Consider the following 21,323-nt stretch of genomic DNA (forward strand, 5'->3'; position numbering starts at 1 on the left):
ATTAGCATTAGCAACTTACCTCCTATAGCCTCAACTGGAGGGAAATTAAGTTTAAAACCTTCCCTCCCCTTTTTACTTTTTAGAATTCAGGGCATCACCTGCCCCAAAAAACAATATGATGCCGGGAGGAGGAAGAAGGCTGAGCTGCTTTTTTTGTCCAGCATTTTCATGGGGTAGGAGCAGGTAGGTTGCTACATTAGCCCCGCTTCCTTTGTAGATCAGGTTACCTTTCGATCCGCGTCTCATAAAAATAGCAGTGTTCCTATAAATCATTTTTTAGTAGTACTCATCACTTGTCTTACATGCTTATTGCTAGTTTGCTACCCGTGTGATCTAAAACAAAACAAATGAAAGACCAACGGGGCCTGCCGGCCGGCATTTTTGTCTTGTCCCATGGCGCCAAGCCACCGAGAAATCAAAAGTAGCGCACAAGCACCCTCCACGCATTCCTCCTATCCTCCGCCCCACCACTGTCCAAATATTTTACTTGCTTCCGTCTCCCCGATGGAATGCAGCGGCAGCGACGATGGCGAGTGGGTCTGGGTGCGACTTCCGACGCTGGCTGAGGCCGTGGAGGCAGCGGCAACAGAGCAACAGAAATCTCCGTCGGCAGCAGAGATGGAGGAGGAGGAGCGGCCGCTGAAGGTGGTGTTCGCGTCGCCGGCAGAGTACTTCACGGACGCGGCACCCATCGGGAACGGCAGCCTCGGCGGCATGGTCTGGGGCGGCGTCGCCACCGAGAAGCTCCAGCTCAATCGTAATTAGCTAACCACTTTTCTTGCCTTCCGTAGTACATTTCCACATACTTTTGTTAGCTGAGTGCATAATTGATTTATTGTTTATTATTTCACCGTTCATTAGTACTACCTTTTTTATAATCAAAGAGAGACATTATATTGCACCTCGGAACATGTTGGATTTGTTTTCGAGGGTAATATGTTGGAAAATAAATTAGATCAACATAACAAGGTGACGCCGATGAGGCGGGCGGTCAGGATTGAGGTAGGAAGGGAGGGGATGGCTGGAAAGAAGGGAAGAGGGAGGGAAGTTTTGGGAGTAGTGTGGTCCTCGCCGACGTCGGAGGTGACGCCGGCGAGGGGGAGGTTGGCGGCAGGGTGGGGCGGAGGAAGGCAACGAGAGCGAGGGTTGGGCGAAGGAGATGAGAGAGGGAGGAAGACCAAGCTGTTTTTCATATAACCGGCTAACGTACGACCGGCCGAGACTAGTTCTACAGTAACCCCAAAATACAAATACCAATACAAAATATAATCCTCACGATCAGCACACATTCCTAGTCGAGTATTTTTTTTTTCAGTATCTTTTTTCGACCAATATTTTTCGACCATCACCGACTTTTATTGTTCAACGCTGCTCAAAAACTGCATAATATCATTCAATTTCTGACGAAATGCCAAAGCTAGATAAAAAAATGCTAGACAGAATATGAACAAATTGTTTGTTCGCATATCATAGGTTGCCTAAAAGTGAATTCGAGTAGAACCAATAGCTAATCCATTAAAACACAGGAAAATATTACTATCTAAAACACAAAAAATACTTAGCCTAATATGAATAGTTTATTTGTTGATTTAGCATAAGCTACTATCTAAAACACAAAAGTGCATAGCTGGTATGTTTAATTTGCATGTTGGTTTAGCATAAATTGCATACATGAAATTCAAAAAAAAAACTATCAGCAAGAATACCTGAAAAATGCTATAATCAGAATGCAAAAATGCTAAGGTAAAATGAATAAATTGCTTGATGATGTTGACCCTAAAATGCGCTGTCACACGAGCACTCCATGTGCACCTCATAGAGGGCTCCTTGCAGCGCCTCTACGAGATCCGGTCAGACCGGTTTTGCTGGGGAGCCCGATGAAAATCCAACGAACGCTCGCCCAAGAGGAACCCGTCAGGGCAAGCGCACCTTGAATTGCCCTAGGCTCGGCAGGCCAACTAGGGCATCCTCAGATGCCATGGAGACAAAGGAGGAATAGCATATCGAGGTTGAAAAGATTAGGGCAAAGAAAAGATAAAAAAGATTAAAAAAGATATGTATTTGATCGATTCGATACTCTCAATCGGCCATAACCCTTTATATTTATAGAGAGGGATGGTCTTATCCCATTAGGAATCAAAATCCTAATTAATTTTATGTTAAAATACAACTCCAAACTCGAACTGGGCAGTCTGGACCAGTCTGACTGCCCCTGCCTACCGGTCTGACTGGTTTGGGTCTGGGTCAATTCTTCTAGGAGTCGTAACTCTCTCATCCAAAGTCCGAATCGGATGTTTCATATATGCATTTTTATCATCTCAATGAGAGCTATGCAATGGTGAATTCAAATCTATATTTTGACAAAGTCATCTCGACCGATCAGACCGATCAATGCATAGCGGTTAGACCGGTACGCCTAGGGTTTAGGGTGCCAATTTTGATCATGAACAGATGATTCTGTGAAAATTGCCAACAAAAAATGAATGTGAGAGGGTCTCCTCGGTCACCATGGTCGTTGACCTGATCCACGAAGCTCTGTCGGTAGAGCTTCACACAGTTGCGCGCGCCGAGCGCCACCGATGCTCCTCATGGTGCGAGGGTGCCAGATCCAATGAGGAGGATGGTGGGGGCTTAGGGGTTGTGGAAGCCACCGTCCCAGGCTACTTTACACAATCTTCCCATGTCGCCGCTTGCTCTTCATGCAGCCGTCTGCGTGGTGCTCCGTACCTCCGCGCCGTCAGCTGCTCCACGCCAAGTCCCCATGTGCCACGCGTAGCACAGGAGGGGAGGGCCCCCCTCATAGACAAGTAGCCAAATCTCCCATATCCGCATCGCGGGTGCTGTTTTGGCCTCGCGTGTCGCGTACAGCAGGGGAGGGAAGGGCACACCACACCACTCGCGGCCCCATCTCCTTATGCCAAATTATTGGACCTGCGCACTGCGCCGCGAGAGAGGGACAACAGGGAGAGCTAGGAGAGAATGATGCGACGGCATTGAGGATGGGAGGTTGCGGCGGGGAGAGGAGGGGCCATGCGGCTTAGGGGTTGTGGAAGCCACCGTCCCAGGCTACTTTACACAATCTTCCCATGTCGCCGCTTGCTCTTCATGCAGCCGTCTGCGTGGTGCTCCGTACCTCCGCGCCGTCAGCTGCTCCACGCCAAGTCCCCATGTGCCGCGCGTAGCACAGGAGGGGAGGGCCCCCCTCATAGACAAGTAGCCAAATCTCCCATATCCGCATCGCGGGTGCTGTTTTGGCCTCGCGTGTCGCGTACAGCAGGGGAGGGAAGGGCACACCGCACCACTCGCGGCCCCATCTCCTTATGCCAAATTATTGGACCTGCGCACTGCGCCGCGAGAGAGGGACAACAGGGAGAGCTAGGAGAGAATGATGCGGCGGCATTGAGGATGGGAGGTTGCGGCGGGAGAGGAGGGGCCATGCTACGCCTTCGCATCCCTGTGCACGCTCGCACTGCCACAGAGCAAGGAGGCGGGGAGAAGGTGGGGTTGTGCCGTGCTGCACGGGGAGTTGTCACTATGGATTTGGAAGAGAGCTTGCAGGATGTGAGAAGAAAAATGATGGGGAGTTGGAGATGAATGGGAGAAGCAAGGAAAAATAGAAGATAGAAAGGAGAGAGTGGATAAGGATGGTGCCCACATGGGGGGAGGGGGTGAGCGGCGTCGCGGCTGTGCAATGGGCCAAGTGTACGGCTGGTAATAAGTCATTATCTTTTTTTATTTGGCGCGGTATATAAAGTGGTGGGGGTCTCGATGGAACTTTACCCTCTCCGCATAGGCACCTCCTAAAATAAATTTGCCCTTAGAATGTTTTAAGGAGCAGTTTTCTTGTTCACAAATGTATGATGTCCAGATAGCACCTGACCATTGATTTAAGAACGGTAGCATGATTAGATTTGTCACGTCAATATTCTCGTTTTTAGCAGCTATTTATATAGGAGTATAAATTGACATTTGAAATAAAAGATTGGGTTCATAAGCGCGGATGAGAACCGTATTCTAGTTCTTGCACGGGCTGCTTGACGCGTTTGGTCATCCCTGACAAATGGGAAACGAATGAGTTCTGTCGGAGCGGAGCCATGTGTGCCTTGTCCCGATTGCAGGATGCAGCCCTGCCACCGCAAGATTAGGCATAGCATAGGCGACCGCATCCACCCCGCCCCGGTTGGTGCTGGACGAAATGCGTGACCAGCGCAACGCCCTAGCTGGATTTCTGCAAGACGGCGGATGTCCGGTAATCCCATCCCACGGTTTCAATGTGTCTTCGCGAATCAAAATGGTGTGGTGTTTGAGTGTGTTTTCTTTTTCTGCTAAATGTTCGAGCGTTGGACCTTTGTTTCCCTTTACTTAATAGCGAAAAGTCTGGTTTACACCCTCAAACTATCACAAAAGTCTAGTCTAATTTTTAACCTTCAACTGCGAAACTGGATAACACAGGCCATCCAACTATTGAAATCAGGCAAATTTAACCCCTCAAGTGATTTTTAATGGTGGTTTTTCATTTTGTGAGAATTAAAAATATGTTCGAGTGTTTCTAAGATTTCTTGTCGGATGGCAATAATACAAGAAGTGAACAACAGTTGGATGGCCTATGTTGTCCGGTTTTATAGTTGAAGGTTGAAAATCGGACTTTTGCGATACTTCGAGAGTGTAAATCAGACTTCTCTCTACCTAATAATATATAATCAGTAGGGCATTTATCCCTCCTGTTCCATCCAAAAAAATATGTTTCAGTGTTTCTAAGATAGGAACATATCTAGTGCAAACCACAACTTCGTGAAAACTTGTGCAAACCATGGCAAAAAAGTCGTCTAAATTCACCAAAAAATCACACATGTAGATGGTATGATGATACATAACCTTATAAAATATCTTGTCCAAACTCGACTTTGTTTGTGAGATATAAAAATAACAAATTTCTAACAAATCATTTGGACAATTTTCTGGCTTGAAATTTGTTCTTTTTATATCTCACAGACGAAGTCGAGTTTGTACAAGATATTTTACAAGGTTGTGTATGATCATATCATCTAGATGTGTGATTTTTTTGTGAATTTAGACAATCTTTTTTGTTGTGATTTGCACGGGTTTTCACAAAGTTGTGATTTGCAGCCAATAATATAAGAAGTGAACAACGGCGTGCTGTGACCGACTGTTGTTTCAGATGACACCCTATGGACCGGTGCACCAGGGAACTATACTGACCCGGAGGCGCCGGCTGCTCTCGCGGTAGTTAGGGAACTTGTCAACCAAGGGCGATTCGCTGATGCAACTGAGGCGGCCACGCACCTCTTCGGTGGCCAATCAGAAGTAAGCCTACAATATGGCTTTGTTCTGTTTCGCTTTTCTTCATATAATATATTCCTTCAAGCAGTATCAAAACATAATGTCTATCTTAAAACATAGATGTCATCAATTATAGTATGATTACCAAATTTACATCTCTTTTTGAATCATGAATTCTCTTTTTGAATCTACCAACCTCTCGGTGACATAAATCTGGAGTTTGGTGCTTCCAGTCAGGACTCAGGCTTATGATTCCTACAAAAGGGAGTTAGATTTACATACTGCTACTGTGCTTGTCACCTACAACATCGGAGAGATGCGGTACATGAGCAGAAGCGGAGCCAGCCAAAAAATTTAGGTGGGGCAGGCCGGCAGTGGGCCGCCGGCGGGGCGCGGCAGACGGGCACGGCAGGCGGTTCCCGGCGGCTAGCTGGGGCACATGCCCCACCCTGCGTGATGGGTGGCTCCGCCACTATACATGAGGGAGCACTTCTGCTCAAATCCGCATCAAGTCATCGTCACCAAGATCTCTGCAAACATACCAGGACAGGTCTCCTGCACAATGTCATTGAGCAGCCGGTTAAAAAAATACTGTAACTGTGACCAATGCTAATGAGTTGGTCATGGAAGGTATCTGTCCAAGTCAGAGGCCTAGTCTGAGAAAAGGTAACTCTACTGATGTATCTGAAATTAAGTTTGCAGCCGTTCTTGGATTGCAGATTGGTGGGAACACTGCAAAAGCGACAGTTGTGAATGGTCAGCAATTGAGGCTTGACAATGCAGATTGGGTTGTCTTAGTTGTTGCAGCTTCTTCGTCCTTTAACGGCCCATTTGTGAATCCGGCAGACTCTGAATTAGATCCCACATCAATAGCTCTAAATACATTGAACCTCACTAGGAACTTAACATATGACCAGCTCAAAGCGCTGCCCATTTGGATGATTATCAGCACCTCTTTTACCGTCTTACCATACAGCTCTCACGAGGATCGAAGGACGCACATAGTTTGTTAACTGAAAAGGAGAGACCTAATGAAGTTGGTGGAGAAATCAGAACATCAGCAGACAGGGTCAAGAGTTTCAGCATTGATGAGGATCCTTCTCTTGTTGAGCTGTTGTTCCAATATGGGCGATACCTTCTCATTTCATGCTCCAGGCCTGGGACCCAGGTTTCCAATCTGCAAGGAATATGGAACCAAGATGTTGCTCCTGCATGGGAGTAAGATTCTTTTGTTTCTTATTATTTTCGTTATTGTTTGATCTGTTTGTATTTTTGTTCTTGTTTGATCAATGGACCTTCATGCACTAATCGTTATTAGTGTCAGCTACTTGCCTAAGTAGCCAATCTTTTGCAATTATGGTACATTATACTCAACTGCAAAATATGTGATTTTGATAATATTACTTCGATTTTGTATTATTACATTTGAGGAATCTGACGATACCAAATCTTTATTTCCAAACAACAAACTACAGTAGAAGTCAAACCCAGTAATACACTGCTTCTGCATTTTTCTTTTTTTTCCTAGAACACGCAGGAGAGCTGCGTATCTTTGTATTAAGAAGAAAGGAGCATGGTCAAATTTGAGTTTTTGAATTGCTGTACAAATTTGAGTTTTTGAATTGCTGTACTCATCACATGCATGGAATGAAATCCATCCAACTTGGCTATAAAGAATGCATAGCACATTAGTACATATGTCCAATTTTTATATTTGTCACTCCAAGCAACTTCTCATAAATGTTCTAGTACACTCAGTGGTGACTTCCATCACAAGAATTTGGATTAGGTACCAAGACTGATTTTATACACGTACCATATAAATGCGCACAAATGAGGAGAAAATATTCCATGTAAATAAACAGAATGCTAAAAGTGCTCACTGTAAGATAGGAGCCTCCAGATATCTTTGATTCGTTCATTACGAATTCCTGACCTACATATGTGATCCAATATTCGTACAACTTTGCTTTTCAGTGCAGCTCCTCATCTTAACATCAATCTTCGGATGAATTACTGGCCAGCGCTGCCTTGCAACCTTAGTGAATGCCAGGAACCATTATTTGACTTCCTTGCATCTCTTGCAGTTAATGGTAGCAAGACAGCAAAGGTAAGTTCTAGTCCTCTAATCGGTTTAGTATGGTTGCAAAATCGTTATAACGATTACATCATTTCATATATCACAACATCTTATAGTGTAGGCTATCTTCAAAAAGAATTATTGGTACTTGACAATCCAGAAGCTACTAGGTTATTATGATCAAAATTTTATTATCATTTCCCTTATTTGTTTTCTAGTGATTTTTGACAAAATCTGCTAGTGAATAGTGAAAGGACGCAGACTTACTATGTTTTCTATGACAAGTTAGTGAAATTGGATGCAGCGCAAAGAGTGATTTTACTAATTATAGAGGCTATTACCTGCATGTTATTGTTCAATGAAGTTGTAGTAAACCATTAAAATGAAATTCCTTTCCAGGAAGCTAAGCCTACTATGTAGCAAACTTAATTATACTTAAGCCTGGTCTAGTTTGCAGCTTATTGGGAAAAACTATGTAACTGTGTAGGTCAATTACCAATCAAGTGGGTGGGTAACGCATCATGTCACAGATATATGCGAACACGTCCTTCTTGCACAAGCAAGCTTGCTTCCGAGCACAGAAGAATTTCATCTCCAAACTGATCGATGGAGACCGGGTAGCAATTGCACAAGAAGATAAACATCAGATCCTCTTTGATCATTTTAACAACTTGATAGGAACAACACGATTCAGAGATACAACTCTTGAGCTGGCTGCCTTTCACCAAGCAGGCATTGACTTATCTGAATTAGAAGCACCTTTTTAAGAAGAAGAGGTGTGGGCAACCATCAAATCACTCCCGGCAGACCTGGCGCCTAGGCCGGATGGCTATACAGGACGTTTCTACAAGTCCTGCTGGCCAATTATCAAATCTGATTTAATGGCAGCACTCATCAGCTTACAACAAGGTGACACAAGGAAACTAAAATTGTTAAACTCAGCTTTTCTCACACTGATCTCTAAAAAGGCTGATGCAGTGGAAGCCAAGGATTTTCGTCCCATTAGTCTTGTGCATAGTTTTGCTAAGCTTGCCACCAAGATGATGGCAAATCGATTGGCTCCTATTCTAGACAGATTAATTGCCACAAATCAGAGTGCATTCCATAAGGGGCAGATGCATCCATGATAATTACATGCTTGTGCAGCAGACCATCAAGGTCCTACATCGACGCAAAATCTCAAGCCTTTTTCTGAAATTGGACATTTCCAAGGCCTTTGATTCAGTTGATTGGGCTCTTCTATTGGAGATCTTGGCACATTTAGGTTTTGGAGCTGTTTGGCGCAACCTCGTCTCTAATCTCCTACACTCAGCTTCAACTCAGGTGCTTCTGAACGGAGAACCAGGAGACTTCATTACTCATTGACGTGGGGTCCGGCAGGGGGACCCACTCTCCCCCATGTTATTCATCTTGGTAATGACGTCCTAAACAGTCTTTTCATGAAAGCGGAAGAGGAGGGACTGCTCCTACCTCTCCATTCTGCTGGTCAGTGGCTATCTTTGTATGCAGATGATGTGGCTCTCTTCATAAGATCAGAAGAAGATGATCTGCAGATTACTAAGAATATCCTGCAAGTTTTTGAGAAGGCATCAGGGTTGCGGACGAACCTACAGAAAAGTTGTGTGATCCCAATTCAGTGCGATGATGAAATTGTGGAGGTTGTGAACAATACCCTACAGTGCACTACAACCTCTTTCCCCACCACTTATTTAGGGCTACCAATCTCGAACAAAAAGCTGTGAAGATGTGATTTATTAATCTTGATCGAGAAGATTGCCAATAAGCTTCCTGGTTGGAAGGCCCCTTTATTGAGTTTGGCTGGTCGTGCGGTCTTGGTGCGCTTTGTTATCACTGCCATCCCTATTTATCTGCTGATCGCCATCAGAGTGCCCAAATGGTTCATCCGAGCAGTGGACAAAATCAGGAGGAGTTTTTTGTGGAAAGGAAGGAAAGAAATCAATGGGGGCAGCTGCTTAGTGGCTTGGGAAAAGGTCATGAGACCTATTGATTTGGGAGGCTTAGGAATTCGTAACCTTGAAATTATGGGTTGGGCACTGCAAATGCGTTGGCTTTGGATTGAGAAAACAAAACCGAATCGGCCTTGGGCTGGTCTTGAGGTCCCAGTTCACTCCAACACTGTTGCTCTGTTCGCTGTGTCAGTAGTCACTTCGGTTGGTAATGGGGAAAATACTTTGTTCTGGTCTGATCGCTGGTTACATGGCTGCAGCATAGAAAACCTTGCACCTAATGTTTTCAAGTGCATACCTGCAAGATTGAAGAAGGCAAGAACAGTGAAGGATGCTTTGCACGAGCTAACCTGGGTGTCAGACATCCGTGGAGCTCTTGGTTGGCAGGGTCTGGTTGAATATTTGGACCTTTGGGATGTGCTCACTGATGTTATTTTACATGGCACTTGTTGACGCCTTTTACAGGCCAACACACGATCGCGCTAGGTCGTGCGACGCAAGGAGGAGCTCCTTGCAGCACCTCCTGCGTGGAGCGGTCAGACCGGTCGCCGTGCAGAACGGCGACGATCCTACGAAAGCTCGCCCGGGAGGGACCCCGTCGGGGCAAGCGCGTGTAGGGTTGCCCTAGGCTCGGCAGGCCAGCTAGGGCGTCCTCAAACGCCATGGAGACGAGAGAAGAATAGCATGTCGATGTTGGAAAAGTAGGGTAAAGGTCAAAAGATAAAAGATGTGTTTTTGATAGATTCGATTGGGTTGTCCCTTCAATCGGCCGTGACCCTTTATATTTATAGGGTGGGGAAGACTTACCCCGTAAGAAATCATGTTTACAGATCTAAATCTATTAAGAACTCTAATTGTACTCGGACTCCTCCTAGACCGGTCAGACCGGTCGGACCTACTGGTCAGACCGGTTGGTCATGCCAGACCGTCTACAGATGCCTAGACCGGTCAGACCGCCTAGACACACCGGTCAGACCGGTCCGTTCAGGTCACTGCCAATTTTGGTCGTCAACATATGCCCCCCTATTCTTTGGCAAAGCTTGCGTGCCAAAGAACACTTCTCTGGACCAAAATTGTCTAAGGGCGACGATTAACAATACGTCGGCCATACATTATATTTAAACATGCTAAAATTGCCGAACTAAGAGAACTAGCATGTAACAATTTCTAGCTTACGATCAGCAAACTATTTCGGCTTTATATTCCTTAGCATGTTCAATAACAAAAATCTTGAGACGGCCAATGCAGCCGATTATACAAATCATAGCTCCTTGGTAAAGTATAAAACTGATAATCATAATATGGCAGCCAAGGATTATGACCAAACCATGGATTAAGCAAACCTGAATATGCAGACCATGGTACATGCATTAACGGGATGAATGACGAAGACCAATACGATGACCGTTGATGCTTTCTTAATCTTGGTGATGAAGAACTCCTTTTTCGTTTGCCTTCCAATTGATTGCTTCGTTTTTGCGCAAATATCTTCTTGTATCTATCCAAAAGCTCCTCAAAGGTCGGCTTGATCCTATTTTTTGCACCACCAGACTTTCCAAGTTTAGACCGGTCAGACCAGTCTGATGAACCGGTCAGACCGGTCCTGTCAGAACCGATATAGATGCTCTTATCTTGCCCCCCAGCCGAATTTGAACATTGTTCGACTATATTGTTTGAAGTATGGTCTCCATTGGGAACAATCTGAGCAATGGAACTAGCCGATGTTTCTTCGATAATCGGTTTTTCTTTTTCTAATGTCAAATCTGAATTTTTAGTTAATCGGCCATCTTTTTTGACACGATAGACTTGTTTAGTCACCTTATGTTTCTTTTTCTGCACAGACCGATTTTTATGAATAAAACGGTCATTGTTGCCAAGTGGTGACTTTTTAATTGCCGATTCCTTATATGTAATATAATCTGAACAAAAATATCTAGGGGGAAACGGCATATACGAATTATAAGACCATGGAGGATAAGGATAATGCATATTAAAATAGAACTCCCATGGTACATGTAGAGGTGCTCCATAAGATGGAAACGGCATGGATATATGAGGATTGCTCCATTGCCGATTCTGTTTACGGAATTTCTGTTTTGGAGCAAATTTTGGTTGCTTGAAATTTTTAGACCGACTAGCATCATTGACATTAATTTGCATTTTGGTTTTAGCCGGAAGCTCTCCATGAATAAGCTTCGGCTTTTCCTTTTGATGCTTTTTACGGCCTTTGGCTTCAATTGTTTTCCAAACACCAATCTCGGGTTTTTTTGGGTTTAACCATCTTAGGTTTTGAATTATTTGGCGAAACCCTAGAAGAGGCGGTTTGACCGATTGGAGAATCGGTCAGACCGGTTGTGGTGCAACCGGCGCCTTTGTCTTTGTTTTGTTGCCCCCCCCCCCCCAGTGTAGAACTACTAAATATAGTCTCTGTACTCTTTTTAGGGAATTTTGGGTCAACAAATTCGGCTTGAGACGGCTGAATTTCAACTTGACCAGCAACAATAGGCAAGATTTTGCAAGGATCACTGGTTGGCTTTTCAATAGCCGACTCTTGAATAACATGAGTTGGAATTGAACTATCTTCCTTATGAATCAAATGCTTGACAAAATCAGATAGAACATCAGATAAAGTACCTGAAGATTGCATCTCCATTAATACATCGATTTTGGATGGTGGCTGCAACTCCTTTATCTTCACGACTCTTTGCTCCGTTATACGAAAACATGACAAAAGTAGACCTTCGACTGCTCTGTCATATTCTCGCGAATACTCTTCAAGTAGTTTCTCAAATGATGTTGGATTGCTAGGGTTTGACAAATCGGCCATCATAGCCTGATTCTTGTTCCCCAGCGGAGTCGCCAAAATATGTTGACGTCTTTTACGGGCCAACACACGATCGCGCTAGGTCGTGCAACACGAGGAGGAGTTCCTTGCAGCTCCTCCTGCGTGGAGCGGTCAGACCGGTCAGAGGGACCGGTCAAACCGGTCGCCGAGCAGAACGGCGACGATCCTACGAAAGCTCGCCCGGGAGGGACCCCGTCGGGACAAGCGCGTGTAGGGTTGCCCTAGGCTCGGCAGGCCAGCTAGGGCGTCCTCAAACGCCATGGAGACGAGAGAAGAACAGCATGTCGATGTTGGAAAAGTAGGGTAAAGGTAAAAAGATAAAAGATGTGTTTTTGATAGATTTGATTGGGTTGTCCCTTCAATCGGCCGTGACCCTTTATATTTATAGGGTGGGGAAGACTTACCCCGCAAGAAATCCTATTTACAGATCTAAATCTATTAAGAACTCTAATTGTACTCGGACTCCTCCTAGACCGGTCAGACCGGTCGGACCTACCGGTCAGACCGGTTGGTCATGCCAGACCGTCTACAGACGCCTAGACCGGTCAGACCGCCTGGACACACCGGTCAGACCGGTCCGTTCAGGTTACTGCCAATTTTGGTCGTCAACACCACTGATGATACCCATCATTGGAAGTTCGAAGCTTCAGGGAATTTCTCCTCTAAGTCGGCATACAGGGCCTTCTTTGCAGGATCAGTGAGCTTTGAGCCATGGAAACGGCTTTGGAAATCTTGGGCCCCTAGCAAATGTAAAACCTTCATTTGGCTGGCCATTCGTAACCGGTGTTGGACGGCTGACCGTTTACAAAAAAGAGGGCTCTCTCACCCTGCTCGCTGCCCCGCTGTGCGACCAAGAAGAAGAGACAGTCCAACATCTACTCACCACATGTGTCTTCGCCCGACAGTTTTGGTTTAGCATCCTTCAACCACTGAATCTATCCTGCTTGGTTCCTGGATGCGCAGCTGGTTCGTTTGCAGATTGGTGGAGAAAATCTTGGAAAAGAGTGCAAAAACAGCTACGAAAAGGATTTAATTCAATGGTGATCCTTGGTGCTTGGACCATTTGGAAACATAGAAATGCCTGTGTCTTTGATGGAACAACACCAAACCTACAGGGAGCTCTTCAAGCCTTCAAAGATGAGCTTCATCTATGGCAATTTGCTGGTGCCAAAGGGCTTACTGTTCTAAGCCAAGGGAGCGCTTTACTTGCTATTTAGAAGGTGCCTAGTATTGGTCTGGTCCTTTTTGTATCTTTCAGGTGTAACAGTTTTTTATGTTCTAGTCGCATCCCTTACTCTAGCCCAAGGTAAGGTGATGAGGTTGTATTTGGACTTTTTTCCTCTCTTAATATAAAGATGCGCAGCTCTCCTGCGTGTTCGATAAAAAAAAAGTCTTCGGCCTTCCTTAAGAATCCCAAGCATGCAGTGTGGCCAATGGGAGGTGCATGGCTATGCACACATCTGTGGGAGCACTACCAGTTTTCACTGGATAAAGTAAGAACTAGTCCAAGGTTTTACTATCATATTTTAGTCTAATGCTGTACTTTCACTAGATGTGACTGATCTGATTTCACAACATTTCATAAAGTGAAAATGCCATCACGTAGTCGTTTTAAGGCTACCCAGTGAAAACATTTCTCAGCTATCTTCAGCCTAGATTTACTAGTACCCAGAAATCATGGAGGGCTCTGGAATTGAAATCATATAAATCAACAACGGGTATCCCACAATGAACTTAAGGAAAACAGATATGAATAGTCTGGTGATTGCAAAACTGAAATAAGTAAAACATGCCCAGGATAATTGGAGTTCCTTTTAGAGAAGTTATGTAATAGTTCATAGCTATTAAATATTTATTATATTGGAAGACGCTGAGAATCTGAGACATATCTAAGGACCTTTTGGAGAATAAGGCATATCCATTGCTGGAAGGTTGCGCTACCTTTCTGGTTGACTGGTTGATTGAAGGACAAGGAGGTTATCTTGAAACAAATCCCTCAACATCTCCAGAGCATGCTTTTCTAACTCCAGATGGTCAGCCAGCAAGTGTGAGCTACTCAACAACAATGGACATCTCGATCATTAGGGAGGTTTTCTCTGCTGTACTTCTATCTGCAGAGGTAATTATTTATGTGACATTACAATCATTTGTGTCACTCAAAATAATGATTAGATTTGCCCTGTTGTAGGTCTTAGGGAAATCTGATACTGATTTGGTGAAGAACATCAACAAAGCACTCCCAAGGCTCCCTCCCGTACAGATTGCAAGAGATCGTACTATCATGGAGTGGGTGTGTCTTTTAGATCACAAGGTTCATTTGCCAATTTTCCTGAATTATAGAATGATTTCTAAATATGTTTATATAGGCACTAGATTTCCAGGATCCAGAAGTTCATCATAGACATTTGTCACATCTCTTTGGACTTTACCCTGGACATACCATAACCTTGGAGAAAAATGCTGATGTTTGTGAAGCTGCAGCAAATAGCCTTTATAAAAGAGGTTTGAAAAACAGAAATAAGTTGTTTTAATTTTATGATCGAGTTGTTTGATCACCAGAAAAAAAAACCACCCATTTGCTTTTTAGGTGAAGATGGTCCAGGATGGTCGACAACATGGAAGATGGCCCTATGGGCACGCCTTTTCAACAGTGAGAACGCATACAGAATGGTCCTAAAATTGATCACTATCGTTCCTCTTGGTGAAAAGGTTGACTTCGAAGGAGGACTATACAACAATCTGTGGACAGCACACCTCATAATGGGGCTGGATCGGTTCGGCCCATCGGATCTTCGAACCGGCCCAAAAAAACGACCCTTTTGGGCCCCTCCTTCGATCCATTTCAGCACATAGGTTCGCTGGATCGGAACAGGTCGAACCTGTGGATCGTGTGGTTCGACCCGCTCCTAATGGCCGCCGCACCGTGTGCGGCGGAAGCGGAGGCGGGGATCCAGCAGGAGGCACCGGCGGAGGCGGGGACCGAGCAGGAGGAGGCACCGGTGGAGGCAGGGACCGAGTAGGAGGTGCCGGCGGGTACGGGGACCGAGCAGGAGGCGTCGGCGAAGACTGTACCGTTGGCGACTGCGGCGCCGACTACGGTCAAGAAGAAGTGGAACCTCCCCGGGATGCCAGGTATGTGCCGACCCTTGACATGCTTCCTCTGACGGCTTGCTTGACCCGCCACTGCTTCTCTGCGGCTGCAGATCTAGACGCCTAGGTCATCGCACTCTCGCCGGGGACGCTGCCGGCCACGAACCACACCGCACTCGCTCGCCGGCGCCATCCTGCTCCCGCCCTCCTCCTCCCAAGGTAAGAACCCGCCATCCACAGCTGCTACATCAGTTCAGTGTTTTCTTTGTCATGTTTGCAAGTGATTTTTAACTTTCTTGCCTTTATTTCATTCAAAAAAATTACATGTGCTGCTGTTTGTAACATTATATATATGTCAGACACTACCATTCAGTGTGTCAGTTTGACTCCATAGATTAAATCATGTGTACATTATTTTCAGCAAATGTTACTATCGCCTGACATCTTGTACCCCACTGTTACTTCCACACCAGTGTTGCAGTCTCCGAGGTGAGTCATGTAACTAAATGTGAGAGAATTTTGCATGCATGTATGCCATGTTCCTACCTACCTATATATTGTAATACTTGATTCTAATATACCGGTCCTCTTTTTACCTGCAGTGGATTCAAGAGAAAAAGAACTCCTCGTCAAACTAAAATGCCTAAAGCTGAAAGAGCACAAGTGGCAGAACAAGTGTTTGTTGGTAATGAGGCTGAAGAGGATGTGGGTTTGGATCAAAGTGTTGGTTTGGATGCTCAAATGGGTGAGGGTTGGTCACAGCATGCTTATGGAGGTGAAGATTCAGATGACTTTGACAGAGGTTATACCGTTGAGGGGGTAATCGAGCCACATATGATTGACGGATTCCTGCATGGTGAAGAAAATATACAGTTCAGATCAAAGGTTTGGGAGGAGTTCACAAAAATCCGTGTTGGCGGTGTAGTCACCAAAGGACAGTGCATGCTCTGCAACGCGGAGATTAGTGCTAAGCGTGGAGCGGGAACCAGTGCTATGTCCACACACTTGAGGCGGTGCAAAGCTAGGATGAGTGTGAATCGAGTTGTGAATCAACTAAAGTCTATTGTTATGTCTCCAGAGGGAATAGCTCTGAAAGATTGGAGATTTAACCAAGATACCTCTAGGAAAGAGCTGCTTCCAATGATATCACTTCATGGATTTCGAAGCCATGCGAAGAGACTTATCTCAGATTTTCGAAGCCGCTTATCTCCAAAGACCATGGAGGAATTGATGTGCTTACAGGACTGGTTCTGTGCTTCTAGTTCAACCAAATTTAGCATGGAGTCGATTGATCGTTGTCTTCTGGATGAAAGCAATGAATTGTGAAGGAGGAGAAGGAGGTGAGAAATCTGTCTCTGAACATTGAAGTATGTGATTAAATGGGATGCCTCATCTACTAAAATATGAACCTTTGTTAAAGCAAAAGATAAACCTACCTTCAACGCAAATAGTTTGCACAAACTGAGCCTAGTGGATATGGTCAGATACCAGGATTCAGGATTAATTAGAATGCTCACTGGAGCCTTATTTAAAAATATAAGTGCATTGTGGCCATTTCAGCTGCAATTCAATGGAACTGCTTGTTCAATTATAGTACCTTTTGTTTGGGATATAATATTAATACTTATGAGAATTGCCATGACACTTATGAGAATTGCAATTCAATTGAACAACTTGTTCAGCTGCAGTCTCTTGTCTTTGAATTGTTTGCAGTTCATTTGCAGGTTAGCACCAGGAGTGCAAAGGGACACACATGCCCATATCAAGGCTTTGAGAAGTTGTAAATTAAACCATGTCAAGTCTGTTACAAGGCTGCAGTAGTGTGCAGCACTTGACTGATCTGCTTTGAGAAGTTGTGAACTTTTGTTCAGAGGAGCTTGTCTTTCCACTCCAGTTTAAGTCCAAAACATAAAAACTTTTGTTTTTATTTATTGAACTAGATACAGTTCAAGTCCACTGCAGTTGTGATCTTGCACTGAACTTTTTTTTCACCATCTTAGCTTGTTATATTTATGCAGTAGTGGGTGGCACTGTACGTACATGAGCTTGTAATTTGAATGTACATGTTAGCTCCGGCAGGCAGGCAAGTCACGTAGACTCTCCGGCAAGCAGGCAGGTCAGGTCACGTAGAATCGAACCTTGATATCCACTGGTGCACCGCATGTCAGAAGATTAATTAAATGGATCGTCCGGTGCTCCTCTAGCTAGCAAATGGATCGGTGGTTCGGTGGCGGTTCAACCTAAGGTTGACCCACCCCCATTTTGAAGCACACCCCATTCCAGATCGATGCAAATTTTGGGTACAAATACACTTGGTCTAGCCTCTTCTTCTGAGCTCAAGATATTCAGAGCTTACATGGACATCTCTTCTTAATTGCAGATTCACAGCTGCTATTGCTGAGATGCTGCTTCAGAGCACACAGAATGATCTGTACATGCTCCCTGCCCTGCCACGCGATAAGTGGCCCGGAGGCTGTGTCAAGGGGTTCAGGGCTCGAGGTGATGTAACTGTCAACATATGCTGGGATGAAGGTGAGCTTCAGGAAGCATTGTTATGGTCAAACCATGGAAATTCAGTCACTAGGCTGCACTATGGTGAGCTGGTTACTACCATCGCTGTTTCCAGCAGCACTGTTTACAAGTGTTGGTGATATGCACATGAGATCTATGTGTATTAGATACTTACATCAGTGATTCTAGTGTGCGTGGGAGATTTTGTGTCATGAGTATGTTTATGTAATGATAAATAATTGTTATTTGTTCCATGAATGATTATTTTACATTGATTATCAAGTATGTGACTTGTTCGTGAAACTCTTTGTTGAAAATGATATGATTCTAAATTATCCCTAGTTTATGTCGTTATGTGGGACAACAACGACGTTGAGACTAGCACATGCATTAATTGATGATCATGTTTCACGGATCATGGATATGGAGATATCGGATTAATGATGTGGACACATGTTGGTGAACATGGTGTTGGATTGACCCACTCCAAGACAATGTTGGGATTGTTATTTTGTATGTGCCATCAGTTGTTCTTGAGTGTTATACCTACTGAATCCTTAGACCTGAGATCGCCATTGTTTCTCACTGTGTGTAGTGGTGCATCTTGGGGCTGCTAAACGCTACTCCGTGACTGGGTAGTTACAAAAGCAGCTTACAGGTATGTCATGAAACATGGAATGGGATGTGAGCGGATCAAGATGGAATTTGCCCCTCCTAGATAACGGGAGAGATATCTCTGGGCCCCTCGAGATAGTTGGATTTGAAAGTGCATGGCCATGCCAAAGTGATTAAAGAGTTAATCATGATGACTAAAGGTTAGTTATGAATAGAATCCACTATTAGATCGAGAGAATGGTCGAGCTATCACAAAGGTGGCACGCATCTCGCTTTGAGCTTGACTGGTATCGTGTGGCAAAGGGATCGGTGTATGAGTATATCTATGGTTCGGTCGATATGATCTTTATGTGTATTTGTGAGTCACTATGCCCTGCTAGGTGCCGCTATTGACTTGTGATTCGGAAATGATTTCCGATCACGACCACCTACACATGAACCTAACGGGTCACACACTTAAGGGGTTTGAAATGTTGGAAAGCTTGCATGTATGATTGTCTCTAGTGCAAGTGGGAGATTGTTGGTGATATGCCCAAGAGCCCATCATCACAATACGTTTTAAAGGCCCAAGTGGATATTGATCCAAGAGGGATTAGGGTTACTAATGGGCCTATGAGATAGAAGCACATTAGTACGCCCTATATATATATGAGGGAGGGGCTAGGGGGGCGATGACCTGAGCCGCGCCACCTCTCTAGCCGCCGCCCCTCCCTCTCTCTCGGCCGCCGCCCTTGCCGTGCGTGCGGTGCTAGCACACCGACGCCCGGTGTTTCATCCCCGTACGTGTGGACTCCGTGGAGGCGCTGCTGCGACTGCTGCGCTGATCGGCTGCTGGGATCAAGTACGAGGAGCTCGGTTCGTGGGACGTGATCGACTACTTCCCCTACATCGACGCGCGACTTCTTCCGCTGCGCTGCGCGTCTAGTGGTAACGATCTATGATCTTCTACTCGCAAGTATCTTGGGTTTATGCAATAGTGATGCTAGCGTAGCCTACCCGTTTCCCTACAACAAGGTCAACAGAGCGTTGCAGTGCTTGGAAGCTTGGCCCCTTGGCAAGTAATTGCCTCGTCTGTTTTCACAGGAATGAAATAAAAAAATATGTGAAGAGTGGTGCAACATGTTGCATACTTGCATTACATCAGGACAGTATGGAGTTATTCAATTCAGGTTCACAACTTCACAAGAGGACACCAGCTCCCAGTGTTTCCGGCCTCGATACCACTTTTTGCCCAGACCAGCCGATTACCTTTTTTTTTTTGAACAGCAAACTCACCCTCGCATCTTCCATATAAAACAAAAGACCGACTGGTTCACTAGTTGGAACAGAAAAACTGTAAACTGGTGGCCTTGCCGGTTCGCTTCAATTTAGCTAAAAGAGGCTATGCAATTAAACTGTGTAAACCGGTTCAACAGACTGCTTTTGGGTGAATCGGTGAACCATGAGCAGTTTTTACGGTGAACCAGTTATTAGTTTTTTTTCCGCGAACGTGCCTGAGCACGTTTTTCATTAAAAGAATAGAAAAAAGTTAATACAAGGCTGATTACAGAGGGTGGAATCAGCCCTTACAGCTGGTACCACAAGACTCGATTACGGCGATGCAAGCTCGCGACCTGCTGATGAACCAAAAGCAACTGCTACAAGTTTTAAATGACCTAGACCCGCTTGGCACCAGCAAACGGCCTCATCGGACACATAAGAGAGCAAAACATCTGTAGTGGCTTCCTTTTTATCGAAAGTTCTCCTGTTGCGCTCCTTCCAGAGATGCCAACAAGTTAAAATCACCATTGAATCAAAGCTCTTCCGGTCTGGTTTCGAGATGCTTTTCCATGCAGTTTCCCACCAATCCGCCAAGGAGACCACATTGGCGTCAGGAGTAAGACGTTGCCAGCCCAACCTAAGAAAAATCCTGTACCATAGCTCCCTTGAGAACGGACATCCAACTAGTAGATGGTCAATCGTTTCCGGCAACTGGTTGCAAAGAATGCAGGAGTCATTGTCTTGCAAGTTTCGCTTCTTGCGACGATGTGCTGTCCAGCAGCAATCGTGTAGTGCTAGACTGCTAGCCAAATAAAAAAAAACTTGCATTTTGGCGGCGCACGGGATCTGTGCAGCAGCTTGGCTCCAACAACGGGGTACTGCCCAAAGAAGAAAGCCCTATAAGCCGATGCTGTAGTGAATGTTCTGTCCGGGGTCCATTTGCAGCAAATTCTATCCGGCTGGTTCTGCAGATGAACATTCTGAAGCTTCTCCCAGATTTGCAAGTATTCCAAGAGAACCTGCACGGTTAGGGCCACTGAGATGTCTCTGATCCATTGGTCATTCAACAGCGCCTGGGCGACCGTTCTTTTGGACCTAACACGTGTTCCAACCGCATTGCAGAGGCAAGGGGCCAATCAGGCAGCGATTGCCCCTCTAGACAACGATCCGACCAAAATAGTGCAGTGCATCCATCGCCAAGCTCAATGTAGATAGAAGCCTGGAACAATGACTCCACCAGTGGCTCTTTCTCATCGGGCAAGCAGTGCCATGGTCTTGAGGGATCCATTTTCCTTAACCACAACCATCTCATCCGAAAGGCAAAGCCAAAGCGCTCGAGATCAAGAATTCCAAGGCCACCCAGCTCCGGAGGACGACAGACCCGTAGCCAAGCAAGCAAGCAATTTCCGCCTTTTGCCTCAGCGGCCCCCCTCCATAAGAAGGCTCTTCAAATTTTATCAATGCACTGAATTGCCCAAGGGGAGATTTTCATGGCCAAGGCAGTATGGGTTGGAATGGCTGAGAGCGTGCTTTTGATGAGCACAGTGCGACCGGCTCTGTTAAGGAGGTTTGCCTTCCAAGATGGCAAACGCTTGGCTAAGCACCCTTTAGTCTAGATTAGTGGCTCCAACCGGGACCACCTGGACATGTGGTC

At 45.3% G+C, this 21,323-nt stretch overlaps 1 protein-coding gene and 1 pseudogene across 1 annotated transcript; both read left to right on the forward strand.

The window, feature by feature from the left end:
* The first annotated feature begins 453 nt into the window (after positions 1-453).
* Positions 454-8,371, forward strand: LOC120711962 (annotated as a pseudogene).
* A 131-nt stretch (positions 8,372-8,502) lies between these two features.
* On the forward strand, positions 8,503-14,462 carry LOC120713315. The gene is made up of 2 exons (XM_039999301.1): positions 8,503-9,790; positions 12,790-14,462. Exons 1-2 carry the CDS (start codon positions 9,376-9,378, stop codon positions 13,107-13,109), a joined length of 735 nt encoding a protein of 244 aa, XP_039855235.1. The 5' UTR covers positions 8,503-9,375; the 3' UTR covers positions 13,110-14,462.
* Positions 14,463-21,323: the final 6,861 nt, after the last annotated feature.

The sequence above is a fragment of the Panicum virgatum genome, chromosome 6K (assembly GCF_016808335.1).
Source record: "Panicum virgatum strain AP13 chromosome 6K, P.virgatum_v5, whole genome shotgun sequence".
NCBI classification, from domain to species: Eukaryota; Viridiplantae; Streptophyta; class Magnoliopsida; order Poales; family Poaceae; genus Panicum; species Panicum virgatum.

Bases quoted from the DNA above. Each gene is read 5' to 3' on its own strand.
- LOC120713315 (XM_039999301.1), top strand. From the start codon at position 9,376: ATGAGACCTATTGATTTGGGAGGCTTAGGAATTCGTAACCTTGAAATT. The intron at 9,791-12,789 runs GCACTTGTTGAC...GGTTACTGCCAA, and splicing joins CACTGATGTTATTTTACATG to TTTTGGTCGTCAACACCACT.